This window comes from Podarcis gaigeae (genome assembly GCF_964106915.1).
Source record: "Podarcis gaigeae genome assembly, chromosome: 13".
Lineage (NCBI taxonomy): Eukaryota > Metazoa > Chordata > Lepidosauria > Squamata > Lacertidae > Podarcis > Podarcis gaigeae.
In genome coordinates this window covers 10,336,974-10,352,396 of record NC_139689.1, presented here as the reverse complement: position 1 = coordinate 10,352,396, position 15,423 = coordinate 10,336,974, and the positions used below count along the sequence as shown (strand labels likewise).

Genomic DNA, 15,423 nt, shown 5'->3' with positions numbered 1-15,423 from the left:
TGTACACACAGTTGATTATTAATTGATCGTGTGTATGTGGAAGGGATGTCTGTACTGCAAACTGCCCTGTGATCCTCAGATGAAGGGCGGTATAATAAATAAATAATAATGATTACAATACATTAGCTTATCTTCTTCTTTCTCTCCTCCACCCCAAGGTTGCAAGTGGAGTCGGGCACAGCAGCAGCAAGTGTGTTGGAATTCTGGCCAGGAGTTTTCATCCTTCCCAGGATCCCAGACTTAGTGACATTAGAGGGAAGGCAGGGGAACATTCGGCTCCACCCTGTAGAGCACAGTGGCCAACTCCCAAGAGACTGCGATCTATTCACAGAGTTAAAAACTGACAGTGATCTACCCTCTTTTTTAGGGTTCAGGTCAAAGTTATTGAGCTTTTTCAGGGAGGAGGAGCTTTTTTTAGGGGAGCCACAGTTGTTCAGCTTCTTTCGGGGGAGCCAGTGATCTACCAGTAATCTACCACAGACATCCAATGATCTACCGGTAGATCAGGATCTACCTGTTGGACATGCCTGCTATAGGGCAACGATTGACTGTTGGGTGGGACACCTCACTTGGCAATCATGTGGCATCATTATGAAGTCACACAATTGGTAGTTCTGCCAAGGTACCTAAGTCCCCAGCATGGGACAACTTCAAGGAACATCACGGGGAGGAAGAAGTGGTTTTCACTGAATTCCTTGAGCAAGGTGTGTGCCAACATCTGATCAGCTGCTGGACATTGGAATGCAAACCTTCCTTCAGCAAAGGAATAATCAGGAGCCTGCTTTAATCTCGTAATAGTTCCTTTGAAACCGCACCCTTATCTGCCCCATAACTTATGCAAATATCACATCAAGTGTATGGTGGATGGGTGCAGCTTTCCCCAAAATAGTTTGAAGATCCCAATAGGGGCACCTGGAACACCATATGTGGCCCATATGTCAGAGATTCCCCATCTGTGTTCTAAAGGGAAAAGGTGACTACTACTCCACATGCACCCTAACAGCATGGGAAATACCTGGAGATAAGTTTGCTCAATGTTCTCCATTTTCTGGGCATGTGTGTGAGAGAAAAGGTGCACTGTTTTTGGTTTTTTTAATAACCTTCTTGTCATATGACCCAATTTTGTATTTCTGTTTCTTTAACCTACCTCACATAGTTGTTGTGAGGGTGGAATGGGTAGTGGGGAGAACCATGCACAGCACCTTGTGCTCCTTGGAGGTAAGGTGGAATTTAACCCATTCAGTGCTTTTTCTCCTGGGAGTATACAGTGGTATGCATACTGCTAAACATTTTGTGAATCTAAGTTTGGCCTCGTTGAGGGGCAGTATTTCAATATGAGTAGGAAAATGAGAGTACCCCTAAACATTTATTTTTTTTAGAAAAAAGCACTGACCACATCACCCTACAACTTGCCCTCATTCGCCAGGCAATTTGTAGAAGAACAAATCAAACCAATGACAGTTCGACAAAGGAAGAGCAGGATGGATCAACAAGTTGCTTCATTCTCAGAGTGTGAATTTTCTCTTCTTAAGACAGTCTTTGAAGGCCTCCTTGACCTTCTCATTCCTTAGACTATAAATAAAAGGATTCAGTAAAGGAGTAACTACCCCAGTAAGGACAGCAAGGCCCATCTGGACAACTTGGGAGTATCCCTGGCTGGGTAAAGAGTACATGATAATTGAGCTGCCATAAAAAATGGAGGCTACAGTGATGTGAGATGCACAGGTGGAAAAAGTCTTTTCTCGACCTTTGGTGGAATGCATGCGCAAGATGGTGCCGATGATGTAGACGTAAGAGAGAAGAGTGACAAACAAAGAGCCCAGGAGCATAACTGAGCACAAGATATTCTCCAGAGCCAGGAGGGCCTGCACATCACTGCAAGAAAGCTTTACAACTGGGGTGTAGTCACAGAAGAAATGGTCAATAATATTAGAGCCACAGAAGGATAGTGGGTAGAGTAAAATGATTGGGGCAACAGGAGCAAGGAAGCCACCGATCCAGCAGCCCAGGACCAAATCAATGCAGACCCATGCATTCATGATGATGGCATAGCGCAGTGGCTTGCAGATGGCGACATAGCGATCAAAGGCCATCACAGCAAGAAGGATGGTCTCACTGGCCCCAAAGAAGAAGTAGAAATAGCACTGGGCCACACAGGCCAAGAAAGAGATGACTTTGTTCAGAGAAACCATGTCCACCAGCATCTTGGGGATAATAGACGTGACAAAGAAGACCTCCATGAGTGAGAGGTTGCAGAGGAAAAAGTACATGGGGGTTTGGAGGCGCTGGTCCAAGCATACCAGTGTGATGATGGTGATATTCCCAGATATTGTTATCAGGAAAACAACAAGAAGCACCACAAAAAGGAGGAACTCCAGGTGCCTAGGAAGATGGAAGCTAGTTAAGATGAACTCAGTCACCTGCTCCATGCTGCTCTGGTTCTTCAATCCCATGGCCAATGTGGAAGTATAGAACAATCAAGCAGTTGAAACATGTATGCTTTAGAGTTTGTGTGATTCAAGGCAGACTCTTTTTCCACTCTTCTACTGTTCTGGGCACTAACAGGAGCTTCCTCGCTGACAAGCATTATCAAGGTGTCTTCTGTTGACACCACAACTAATTCTTTGTTCCTTTCATTCTGTTGCTCATTAAAAAACACACAGAATGTTTTATTTTCTTTCAAGCAGTAGAAGTTTAGAACAGATAGCTCAAAGTAGGTTTTCCTCCAGATCATGATTCTGTAAAATTGTCATTGATTTTGCAGTACTCTGCACTTGGAAAATGACCAGCATTCTTCACTGTACATTGCATGTAAACATGTGTTGTTCAAGACAATCAGACCTTCACTGGACCTTATTAAAAGAAAGATAGCTGCTTTACCTTACCTCTAATTATGTGTTTGTTTTATTTCTATTGCTTCTTTATAATATCATTTACAAGATAAAGTTGTTGATCACAAAGAGCCTTATTTCTCATCTATACCTTCTTCTCATTTTAAAAAACAAACAAACCACAGCATCCTCAATCTTCCAACTAGGGATGGGGAAGAAATAGGAGAAATTTGCAATGAGATACTGACAATTTTTCAGGATGACTTAAACAACAACAACAACCACAATCCGATTTGAAAATGTGGAAAACCAAACTTCAGAATGTGAAAAGTGAGGAACAGAGATAAATCAAAATTCACACAACCACTCATCCTTATTTCCAACCAAATACAAAAATTCAGCATTTGTACATAGAGCATTAAGGCTGCAATCCTATTCCCATTTTCCTAGGATTAAACCTTGTTGAACTCTAGGAGACAAACTTCTAAGAAGACTTTATACGATTTCATGGTATATCCCTTCCTGAAGAAATACACCCAGCCTAATATGTATAATCAAATAAAGACTTTGATAGTTAGATACATAATATTAACAGTAATAGATTTGTGGTTCCATTTCCAACTGCTTTGTAGATTATTCTTTTGGGTTTTATTCTAACTTTATTGCCTATTTAATGATTTAATTATGTAGAAGTATAGTATATTTATTTTTGGACAATGACTTGTAGAGTAGGTAGGAAGAAAACAGAAAGCACAAAACACAAAATAATGCGTTTATACTGCACTAGATGTCTTTCACACAAAAGATAGTCATGTTCAGCCCATAATAAAAAATCTATAAATACATTTATAAAGAAAGCAAATCAGTATAATATTCTGTAATATGCCTGGCATAGCCATGGTGAAATTATATTTCATGTAGATTTCTAAATCCTATAATCTTACCACAGCTGATTGTCTTCATTCTGTTGACATAATATCAGTTGAGCAAGCTTTATTTAAAGATGCCTTCGGAGGATGGTCACAATGCTTGAATCAGCTTTCTACAATCTGTGCTCTTGTTATGTTTGGATTACAATTCCCAATAGGTCCTGCTCAGTTCAAACCGTCCAAACATCAACCATCACAGACCCTCCAAGTGTCCCTATTTTCCAGGGACGTCCCTGATTTGGAGAAGCCATCCTGGTTTCTGATTTGATCCCGGAATGTCCCACTTTTCCTTAGGATGTCCCTATTTTCATTAGAGAAATGTTGGAGGGTAGGGAGTTATCCGACCCCTAGGCCATTTTAAAGCAATCTGGTATAGGTAGGTTTTTTTTTAAAAAAAAATGTTTAATGTTTTATTATATTTTTATATATGTTGGAAGCTGCCTAGAGTGGCTGGGGCATCCCAGTAAGATGTGTGGGGTATAAATAGTAAAATTATCTTTCTGGGATGGGATGTCCCTATTTTCAACAGAGAAATGTTGGAGAAAAATGGAACTGCCTTAAATAACCTGGAAGAGTTACCTCGAGTTGAGAACTTTGTCCCAGGATGAGAATGGAAAACGTGCTCCGACGGCGCAGCGGCAGCAGGAGGCCCCATTATCTAAAGTGGTGCTTCAGGTTAAGAAGAGTTTCAGGTTAAGAATGGACCTCTGGAACGAATTAAGTTCGTAACTAGAGGTACCACTGTATTCAGAAGCATGATGCTTCTGGTCCTGGAAATAGCATACAGTCATTATGGTGAGTGCTATCATTGGCTAGTAGTCATTGGCTAGTGGCCAATGGGTGGTGCAGTGGTCAGAGGGCCAGACTAGGACCCAGAAGACGAAATCACTAGGTGACTTTGGATCAGTCACTCTCTTTTCCTCGAACCCGCCTTGCAGGATTCTTGTGAGGATAAACAAATGCTAATTGATTTCCCCTTCCAAACCAACCTCATTATCTGCTTCCCCTAATGTACCAAGAGAACAAAAAGTTTGCTACTAACTCTTCAAAACTTTGTTGCCTAATTTTGTTCACATTTCTGCAGGATACCCCCAAAAGCCTACAAAACTTATTGAATTAATTAAAGTGCTCTACAGTCTGAACCTTCTGCCAAGGGAGATGATCAAAAGGATTTTGCTAACTTTTCTCCTACTATAAATGCAGTAACAGTTTTTTCCCTCTGCTATAAAATTATACATATATAATGTGTGTGTGTGTACATATCAGAAGCCTTAGGATGTTTGATTTCATGTGCTCATCCTAACTTAGACCCCATCTGCGCCATTCATTTCAAACCGTATCATACCACTTTAAGCAGCCATGGCTTCCCCAAAAGCATCCTGGGAACTGTAGTTTGTTAAGGGCAAGGCAAGTTGTTAGGTGACTCCTATTCCCCTTTCTGGACTACAGTTCTCAGAGTGACTTAACGATCAAGTCCTTTTCCCAAGAGCTACGTCTCCTAAGAGCCTTGTCAAGCCTTTGGTCTCCACTGCACCAGGTAACAAGAGGAATTGGGCCAAACATTCAAAAGTAAAGTCCAATCCAGTTCATCTCCCTCCCTCCCTCCCTCCCTCCCTCCCTCTCTCTCTCTCTCTCTCTCTCTCTCTCACACACACACACACACACACACACACATACACACACTTCAAGTTGGGAAAGGGGACAACACAAAGGAAGGAGTAATTCTGAATTGCCACCAGTCTTCATAATGGTACAGCTCCAACCTATGTCCAAAGTTAGAACTGCACAACATGAGGCACTCAATAGAGGCTAGCTGCTCTAAAAGTTGTTTCTAGGGGAAGGTTCAGGTTGAATTAGGCCTCATCAGATTTTGGTTGTGGAGCTGATTTTCCACACTAAGATTTGCCTTCAAAACATGACATACTTGTTGTGTGTCCCAGAAAAAAATGGGACATGCTTTTTTTTCTCCGTGCAAGATCACAACAGCAATTTTGCGTGCTGCGAACTCTCGCCGTCTCACCCCCCAAAAAAGCACTTTTATCAGAGTAGAGTGAGGCGTGGGTAACATGACTCGCCTGGGAGTGCATCCCAGAAGATACACATCCTGGTATCAGATCTCCAGAATTCGGAGGGTATGACATCAGAGTGGTTTTCTTACATCACCCCAGTGCCTTTTCCCCATCCAAAGCTGATTTTTCACACAGTAGCTATCACTGGCAGATTTCATGAGAAAACTATTAGAGGAGGAAAGGATCATCAAGTTTGTCCACCGTTGACCCAATGAAGCAGATTGTAACAAGCAACCATATCTAGCAACAGATCAGCCATTTTACTATTTTTTCACCAGGATACCTGATAGGAGCCTCTTTTGGGTTCCTGCGGATGTGAGCTTAGGACTGTAGCCATCTAAGTTCTACCCTGAAATTAATTGGTCTAAATTGGCAGCTATATTAATTTCAATGGGTCTACTCTGAGTAGGACTAACTTTGAAGAGAACTCTTAGTATTATAAAAGGAATTGCTCAGATATTGCAAGTGTGTGTGCGTGTGTGTGTGTGCGGTTTATTAGAATTCCCCCCGAAAAGGTAAATCCAGATTAAATGGGGATGAGGGAGTCTGAATGCCAACAATGTTGTGTAGATGCTGGCAAAAATGTGTATGAAGAAGAAGAAGAAGAGTTTGGATTTGATATCCCGTTTTATCACAACCCGAAGGAGTCTCAAAGCGGGTAACATTCTCCTTTCCCTTCCTCCCCCACAACAAACACTCTGTGAGGTGAGTGGGGCTGAGAGACTTCAAGGAAGTGTGACTAGCCCAAGGTCACCCAGCAGCTGCATGTGGAAGAACGGAGACACGAACCCAGTTCCCCAGATTACGAGACTACCGCTCTTAACCACTACACCACAGTGGCTCTCTCATGCATTAAAAGTACACGGTGACCTGTTTTATGTAATTTGTTTCTCTCACAAATTGGACTTTTCATGATAGGGTATTCCAACCAGAAGGCCCACTTTTCACAAGAACTGAGATCGCATGAGGGTTGCTAGTAAAACTGAGGCATCTGATCAAGGCCTGTATTTTAAAATGAGCTTAAAGATATATTTGCAAATGTTTGTATGTTTCATGCCAGGCAGAAACCAGCTGGCTAAGTACTTTGGCAGTTGTTTATCTTCCTGCTCTCCTGAACAAGGGCCCCCCTGATTTATAGCAGTAGCAGGAGACAAGTTTCTTAAAGTTGTAAAAGGGAATTGCAGGCTGGGAGCAAATGTTACACTGACCCTACATATTACAGAATATAATCAAGCTGCAAAAACACTAATTGTTGTTGTTGTTTAGTCGTTTAGTCGTGTCCAACTCTTCGTGACCCCATGGACCAGAGAACGCCAGGCACCTCTGTCCTCCACTGCCTCCCGCAGTTTGGTCAAACTCATGCTGGTAACCTCGAAAACACTATCCAACCATCTCGTCCTCTGCCGTCCCCTTCTCCTTGTGCCCTCCATCTTTCCCAACATCAGGGTCTTCTCCAGGGAGTCTTCTCTTCTCATGAGGTGGCCAAAGTACTGGAGCCTCAGCTTCACAATCTGTCCTGGAGGAGGAACCGGCAAGCCACTCCAGTATCCCTGCCAAGAAAACTCCATGGACAAAGACAACAGGCATATAAAAACACTAATTAAGAGTTGGTAAATAGTAATATTTATTGTTTAACAGAAAATAATACCATGTGCCTCCCATCAGACTCTAGCCATATTTTCCTAAGGTTTAAGGTATACTGAGAGAGTTAAAGGGCAATAAATTTTGGGAAGAGCTAATGGGAAAAGCAGCTGGCTGGGAAAGGGGGGTATAAACTGAAGAGGCTTCTTTTGAAGCTGTTTTTACTGAGTTCCTTTTTTACTTTGCAAAGGCCTTTTCTTCTAAAAAGCTATCTATGTTATGTATGAGATTTGTTGGCTTAATGTAATTATTCAAAGGATTTAGAAAGTAAGAAATGTTAGATTCTTATGTTAGATTCTTATTTCATTGGTGGTGTGTGAGAATGTGAACCCAAGATCTCTGTTTAGATAGAATTTAATACCATAAGCCATTTGTTTTAGCCATTTGTTTTGGAATGCAGGGGCAACAGGGGCAAAAGGTGATCTGGTAATTAAGGTGCCTTGTCGAGGCAAATGTAAGATATATGGCTACTTGTCTGCCATTTATGGATAGAAGGAAATATAGCTCTTTGTCTCCCATAAAAGGTAATAGGAAATGGGTGTATCTTTTATGATTGGTTCTAGCAAACAGACAATAGGATTGGACAGAGGCAGCCAAAAGAGGAGCAAGGGGGCTGGGCTGAGGAAATATAAGTGCTGGCCATCACGGCTGGAGGGGCAGAGCTTTGGTAACCATATACCACTGTGCCTATCATTTATTTGTCTGACAAATAAATTATTATTTTAATTTCTCTATTGCTGCGTTGAATATTTCATTCCAGCTAAGCGTTAACCACAAGCAGGGTGCTACAAAACCTTTGCAGAACTGCAATTCCCAGCACCCTCAGTAAACTGCAGTTCCCAGAAATTTTGGGGAAAGCCATGTTTTTTAAAGTGGTATAGGAGTGCATTAAATGTATGGTATAGGTGTGGCTAGGGACTTGTAACCACCCTGGCAGAATATATGAACAGGGGCACAGGCTTCCTGCCTCAGACAGTTGTTGTGCTGACAAAACTGCATAGTGCTACCCCCTCGTGGCACTTAAAGGGTTATTTAATCTTCTACAGTAAAGAGTTCTTCCTTGAAAAAGATACAGTGATTGGTATGTGCGAAAGGAATAAAAACACAATTTCCTCAAAAAAGCTTAAGTTTCCTTAGAACAACCATACTGGGAGTAAGAGAGATTACCAGTATCCAGTTATGTAGAACAGAGTTTTCTGTTGCTTGAAAGTCAAGAGGCACACATGATATGCCAAGTTCATTGACTTTTGGAAACCATTGATTATTTTAAAAGAAATTGGTTTATTTGGGCTTCAGATACACCACAAAATGTTTCATGAGCCTATTTTAGTCAGTTCACTTTCCCCCTTCCTCTCGTTGTTTCAAACTCCATGAACTTAAAAACATGTTTTCAGTCAAAAGCATATTTCAAAGCATCTTTCACCTGCTTGTTCCACAAAGCTGTACACAGAAGTGGACATAAGAGGACAAACCACATTGTTGAAAACGGTCACAGCCTTACTGAAAGGCTGTACTGCTCTGGTTTCATGTACATAGAGATGCAGCTTCCATCGGAGCACGGTGTTAAAGTGTTGTGGTGAATGCTTCCTACCATGAATGGCCACATATGTTCCAGGTTGGCTTGCTCTAGATTTCCAGCCCTGGATGCAGATTTGGCCTACAAGGCCTCAAACCAGGTTTTTTTTTATACATATAAATAATAATAATAATTTTTTATTTATATCCCACCCTCCCCGGCCAAAGCTGGACTCAGAGTGGCTAACAACAAGTAAAAATAGTACAGTGTACATAAAATCACACAGTCAATTAATTAAAATACATTCTAAAATGAGTTCAGAATCAAATTAATGGCAACCATTGGGTTAGAGTTCTATGAGGATTACAGAAGGAATGAGGGGGATAGACTGTGCCTTGGCCAAAGGCCTGGTGGTACAGCTCTTTCTTGCAGGCCCTGCAGAAAGATGTCAAGTCCGGCAGGGCCCTAGTCTATTGTGACAGAGCATTCCATTAGATATGGGCCATGGCCGAAAAAGCCCTGGCTCTGGGCAAGGCCAGCCTAACCTCCCTGTGGCCCGGGATCTCCAAGATGCTTTTATTTGAAGACTTAAAGGTCCTCTGTGGGACATACCAGGAGAGGTGGTCCCATAGGGATGAGGGTCCTTGTCATCAAAACTCAGTTCTGGCACCTCTCAGGTGGGCACCATTGCCATTATAAGAGAGCAAGGGAGAGGTTCATGATGAGCTCTGGCATCTCTTTTTATAGAAAAAGAGCACTGCCTAAAACTATGATTCTATGTTCTTCTGACTATGAAATAAGGGTCTGGTGATAATGCAGAGGTTTTCCACACCAGTGAAGGCTTTTGTTTTAACGAGAAAACTATTTATTTGGACTTCTGAAACACCATAAGAAGTATCATGGGTCTATTTTAACCGGTTCATAAATCCCCTTCCTTCCATCATTTCAAACTGCATGAGTTTCTCTGCATTTTATTAAATACATGCTTGCAGGCAAAAGCATTTTTCAAAGCATCTTGGACCTGCCTGTTCCTCAGGCTGTACACAAAGGGGGTCATTAGAGGACAAACCACATTGTTAAGAATGGCCACAACCTTGTTGAAGTTTTGCCCATCATCCCGCTCAGGTATGACGTACATAGAGATGCAGCTTCCATAGGTGACAGTGACAATGGTGATGTGGGAAGCACAGGTGGAAAAGGCCTTCTGCCTCCCTGCAGCACTTGGGATGTGGAGAACAGTTGAGATTATATTCACATAGGACACAACGGTGATAGCTAAAGTCCCCAGTAGCGTAAACACCGAAAGAATAAACCCGGAGAGTTCCAATAAATGTGTGTCACCACAGAGAAGATGGAGTAATGCTTTGCTGTCACAGAAGAAATGGTCAATGATGTTGGAGCCACAAAAAGGAAATTGAATGAACAGTATACTTTGGGCCAAAATCACAGCAAGCGACCCAATCCAAGAGAAGAGCACCAAAAGTGTGCAGAACTTCTCGTTCATGATGGTGGCGTACCTTAGGGGGTGGCAGATGGCCACATATCGGTCAAAGGACATCACAGTCAGCAGGAAGAAATCTGTGGTGCCCAGGAAGAAATAGAAAAACGATTGGCTTATACATCCAGCATACGAGATTGTTTTCCTGCCAGATGCAAGGTTGAACAACGCCTTTGGGATGGCAGCAGTGGTGTATCCAATTTCCAAGATGGCATAATTCCGGAGGAAGAAATACATGGGTGTCCTGAGGCGGAAATCCATGAGAGTGATGGTGATAATCATCATGTTTCCTGTTACTGCCATCAGGTACATGATTAAGAAAAGGACAAAGAAAAATATCTCTAGTTTGCCGTTCTCAGTGAATCCCAGCAGTAGAAACTCATTGATCTTTGTTTTGTTCTCCATAAAGTTTTGACTTTCATGAGTTATCTGCTGGCAAAAGATGAGTATAGATAAGTAGCATTATTATCATTATCATTATCATTATGAAGTTAAGCCAAGCCTGCCTGGATCAGACCACAGAATCATATAGTTCAGACTCAGAATCGGAGTCATAGAATCACAGTTGAAAGGGACCACAAGGGTCATCTAGTCAAAACACCTGCAATGCAAAAATCTTTTTGCCCAGTGTGGGACCTGAAGCCAAGACCATAAGATTAAGAGTCTCATGCTCTTCCAGTTGAGCTAACTAATCTGTGGAAATTCACACAACTGGATTCAACTGACCATACCTGCAAAGATAGAGGGAAAATGTCCATTTACAAGTGCCATTTTTATCCAAAGCACACATGCAAAGAGTCAAGCACACATGCAAACACTGAACTGATCACTTGCAAAGTCCTTGTCTGACAACATATCTGCAAAGAAATTCATTGGGACAACCAATATTTATTGGTTATTGACATTCACACAAATGGTTAGTACTTCCACTTAATAAAGACTTAATAATAGTGTTTGTGAGATACTGCGTGAGGAGGACAGTTAGTGAATTTGCACATCACCATGGTCGGGCCTAACTTAGGCTGAGTGAAGCAGTTACCTTATGGAACAGAAGCTGAACGGTATGAGTGCAATGTTAAGGATAGAGTTGTGGATACCACAAACCCTGCCATATATTCCTTCAGCTACAGTTTGGCAGAGGACTTCACTGTGTCACCAGTGTTGATGTAAGAGTCAGCTGCCACAGTATATGCAGTTTCTGTAGCTGGAGGGAAGGTGACATCCTGCCCTTTGCCTCATGCTCCGTAATACCTCATCTCACCATGTCCATTGTATTGTGACTGCCTCTGCCCTGAAAGAGAGTCCGACTTCACTGTGACAATGGTTGGATTACCAAAATCACAAGCTGAGCCAAAGGGATTGTGGCAGGAAATTGCCACAACAGCTTTCTAACCATCACAGAGCTCAGGTCAGAAAATTACCATGTACGGCGTTTGTGGCTTGAAGTCAGAGTACATAGAAGCCTTCCTGCCCAAAATGGCTGTGAGAGAGTTCTAAGATTTCCAAAAAGTGTGTAATTGGAGTCCAGCCACAGTGCCTAAAGGACCACAGGTGGAAGGGAGGGAATACTATGAATATTATAGCAAAAGTGGTCAAATTCTGCTATAAATAATAGTATAGTAGTAGTAGTAGTAGTAGTAGTAGTAGAAGAAGTAATGATGATGATGATGATGATGATAAATATATTTATACAGCACCCATCTGGCGGCGTTTCCCCAGTCACTCTGAGCCACTTACAGCATATATAAAAATTGTAAAACATCAGACATTTAAAATTTCCTGATTCAGGCCTGCCTTCAGCTGTCTTTTCTTTCAAAAGAGTATTTCCCCTTCAATCTGAGGGTGGTTTTTTTTGGGGGGGAGGGGGGAGTATTATAGATGAACTGTATGTAATTGAAATATGAACAAGTAGATCTATTGATTTTGGCTCACTTCTCATTCACATGCCTTAATTCTGTTTCTACATCAATTTGAGCCTTTAAAAATAATAGTCCTGCCAAACAGATAAACACACATATATAGATATGCTCTCACACACTGATAAATCCCTTATTATGCAGTTAAATGAGTGCTTTCCTGATATTTATACAGGGCTGGACACATACCTGTTCATGAGATCAGTTGTCCCCCAGAAAAGGCAGGATTTATGAGTGACTTTTTAGGGTAGGTAAAGGCATGTTAGGTGGGTGGCAGGTGTAGCATTCCATTCCAAATTGCTAAGGATTTCTGCCATAAAATGGTTTGTGTTTTTTTTTTGGGGGGGGGGTGTAAAAGGAATAAGTTGAAAGGGGAGTGAGGGAATTTTTATCCACCACTCTGCTTTCTGGTTGCTGCTGCACTCAGGTCCTACATACAGCTTTCCTGTAGGCATATAACAGGTTGTAGATTGCCTTGATGTTGCCAGTTGGAAGATGGGATCTATATCTTTGTACCAAAGGAAAGGGCCATCAACCTACTACAAACATTGCTGCCACTAATTCACCACCCCTCCCTAATTTGCCAGCCTCCCTAATTTGCCAGCCACTTTGTAAAAAAGGACCACACGTGTTCAGATTTCCTCCTCTTCAGATAGTCTTTGAAGGCTTCATTGACCTTCTCATTCCTCAAACTATAAATAAAAGGGTTCAGAAATGGTGTACCCACTCCAGTAAGTAATGCAACTCCCTTCTGGACATACCAAGATTATCCCTGGCTGGGCAAGGAGTACATGAATATTGCACTGCCATAAAAGGTGGGTGTGGCTCTGCTGTGAGAAGCACATGTTGGAAACGTCTTTTTCCGACCTTTTACGGAGTACATGTGAAAGATGGTGGCAAAATTTTGTACTAGTTAACTATTTAATCATATAGCTTGGCACTGATGCTACCCTAGATATCTCTTTCAGAAACAGGAATAATTGACGTGTTTGCCCATAATGAAAATAAGAAAATCCTGAATACCTTTATAAAGCAAAGCAGTATAATATGCTATAATATGCCTTACCTTGGTATGATGCAGCTATCAGCACCAGATTTATAATATAGATTTCCTGTGTCACTTAAATCTTATCACGGCTGGGTGTCTTCCATCATCTTCTCCATGGAATACTAGTGAGACAAGCTTTACTTAAAGGTCCCTTGGGAGGAGGATGTTCATTCTTAAGTGGAACAAAGAAGTTTTAATTTGCACAGCTGTTTTAATTAGCCTTCTCCAACCCATGCTCTCCACATGTTTGGACCACAGCTCCCAGCAGCCACTGCCAGATTCAGAGGGTCCCAAATTCAATCTCCAGGTTAGGAGCTGATGATTATTCCACTCTTTCCCAGGCCTATTCCTAACAATGAGAGGTTCCATAAGATTGTCCTAGGTTGGATTTTTCTCAGATCAATGCCTAACAAGTGGGTGATAGAAAAGTCGATTACTGTATTTTTCTGTGTTTAAGACTAGGTTTTTTTTTATACAAAAAATATAAATAAATAAAATTGGGGCTCGTCTTATACATGGGTAGTGCTGTGGGGTGTTTTCTCAATTTGGAGTCCCCAAAATTAGGGGGCGTCTTATACATGGAAAAATGCTGTATCTGTACTGGAAAAAATCACCACCCCATGCATGAAACAAATGTGTGCAACAGTAGTATAATAGGCATGTTTGAATGATTCAGTTTAGAACTGTCTGATGTGAGGAGGAAGATGAACAAATTGTTCTTCTATTCACATACCTCTTTAAAGAGCCCCCATTATTCTTAAAACCCAATGTATGTGTATAGTGAATAATCTAAAATAGACAGCCAACATTATTTGGATTTATCCAGTGGCTCCCACTGAGCCCTCTTCTTTTCAGGAGAGCATTGAGTCAGTAGATTGGAGAAGGGGGCATATTCCCTTTCCACATTGCAGACTCATATGCACCCTAAAATCTTACTCAGAAGGTGCTGCTGGGGTGGGGTCAGAGCAGTATGGAAAGTGGTGCCGATGGAAGGGGAAATTGGCAAAAAAACCTGTATCTTCTTCTACTCCAGCACCGTAAGACTCCAAAGAATTAGAAAGTCACAGACAAAATTTATTACATCCTCTGAATTTTCTTATGTAGCTACCGGCCAAATCAAGATAATAAAGAAATAAAGTGTTGGTTCATTGGCCCCCTAATCTTACCATGACTTAGTGCCGTGTCTTCATTCTTACTACAGAATGTGCTGTCATTGAGACAGAGTTTATATGAAGTTACTTGGGAATGATTAATACCGAGTCCTAAAAGCTCCCAGCTGCATACCTAATGTCAGGGGAACCCAAGTCTCAAGTAAAGTCCTTCTCATCTCACTTTCATTGCCCAGAGAGCCAAAAGTACAGTGAGCATGCTCCATAGCCATGAAATGCTGCTAACTCACTGTTGAGGGTGATAGTGGTGGAAATGCGATGGGAGGGGTAATGGAATGACCTATCTTGCGAAAAGGGCATGGCCAACTCATTGACATCTCCACACTTCAACTGCCACCAAAAGCATCCTCCTCTGCTTTCATTTATGTCCACCCCCCACAACACTCACTTTCAGACCTTAGCTACAGACAATAGGTGTCCCTCAAGGGCTATTTAGAAACTGTTATGTACTAAGCTTGGATCCTAGAACAATAGGCAAATAGGATCCTAGAATGCAACAACTGATTGGCTTGCAGAAAAAGACCAGTCAGGCTCCAGGAGGGAAGCAGAATCAGCCAATCAGACAGGACTCATTGTGTAAATAATGTATATAAAAGCCTGAGGGTTTTGGGGGGGGGATTCAATCACTGTTTTACAAGCTGCAATAAAGAGCATGAAATCACTACAGGACTCTGAGTATATTTCAGAAACCAACACAGGTAATCCAAAATGTGAAGTTCAATGTATCTCTCTAGGTTTACAGGAATCATTTAAAACAGAAATGATAGCCACAGGTCAGGGAAACATCAGGTTGGGGTGTGGGGTGC

General features: G+C 41.8%; 2 protein-coding genes across 2 annotated transcripts; both read right to left on the bottom strand.

The window, feature by feature from the left end:
* Positions 1–1,375: 1,375 nt before the first annotated feature.
* LOC310828953 (olfactory receptor 6C4-like) lies at positions 1,376–2,627 on the bottom strand. Its single transcript, XM_083707072.1, has one exon. It carries the CDS (start codon positions 2,451–2,453, stop codon positions 1,506–1,508), a length of 948 nt encoding a protein of 315 aa, XP_083563198.1. The 5' UTR covers positions 2,454–2,627; the 3' UTR covers positions 1,376–1,505.
* A 7,299-nt stretch (positions 2,628–9,926) lies between these two features.
* On the bottom strand, positions 9,927–10,889 carry LOC310830736 (olfactory receptor 6E1-like; the record flags this gene model as incomplete). The annotated part of the gene is made up of 1 exon (XM_083710564.1): positions 9,927–10,889. The coding sequence occupies one exon, from the start codon at positions 10,887–10,889 to the stop codon at positions 9,927–9,929; it is 963 nt and encodes a 320-aa protein (XP_083566690.1).
* Between the last annotated feature and the right edge of the window lie 4,534 nt (positions 10,890–15,423).

Excerpts from the sequence above, each read along its gene's own strand:
- LOC310828953 (XM_083707072.1), bottom strand. The coding sequence starts at position 2,453 with ATGGGATTGAAGAACCAGAGCAGCATGGAGCAGGTGACTGAGTTCATC.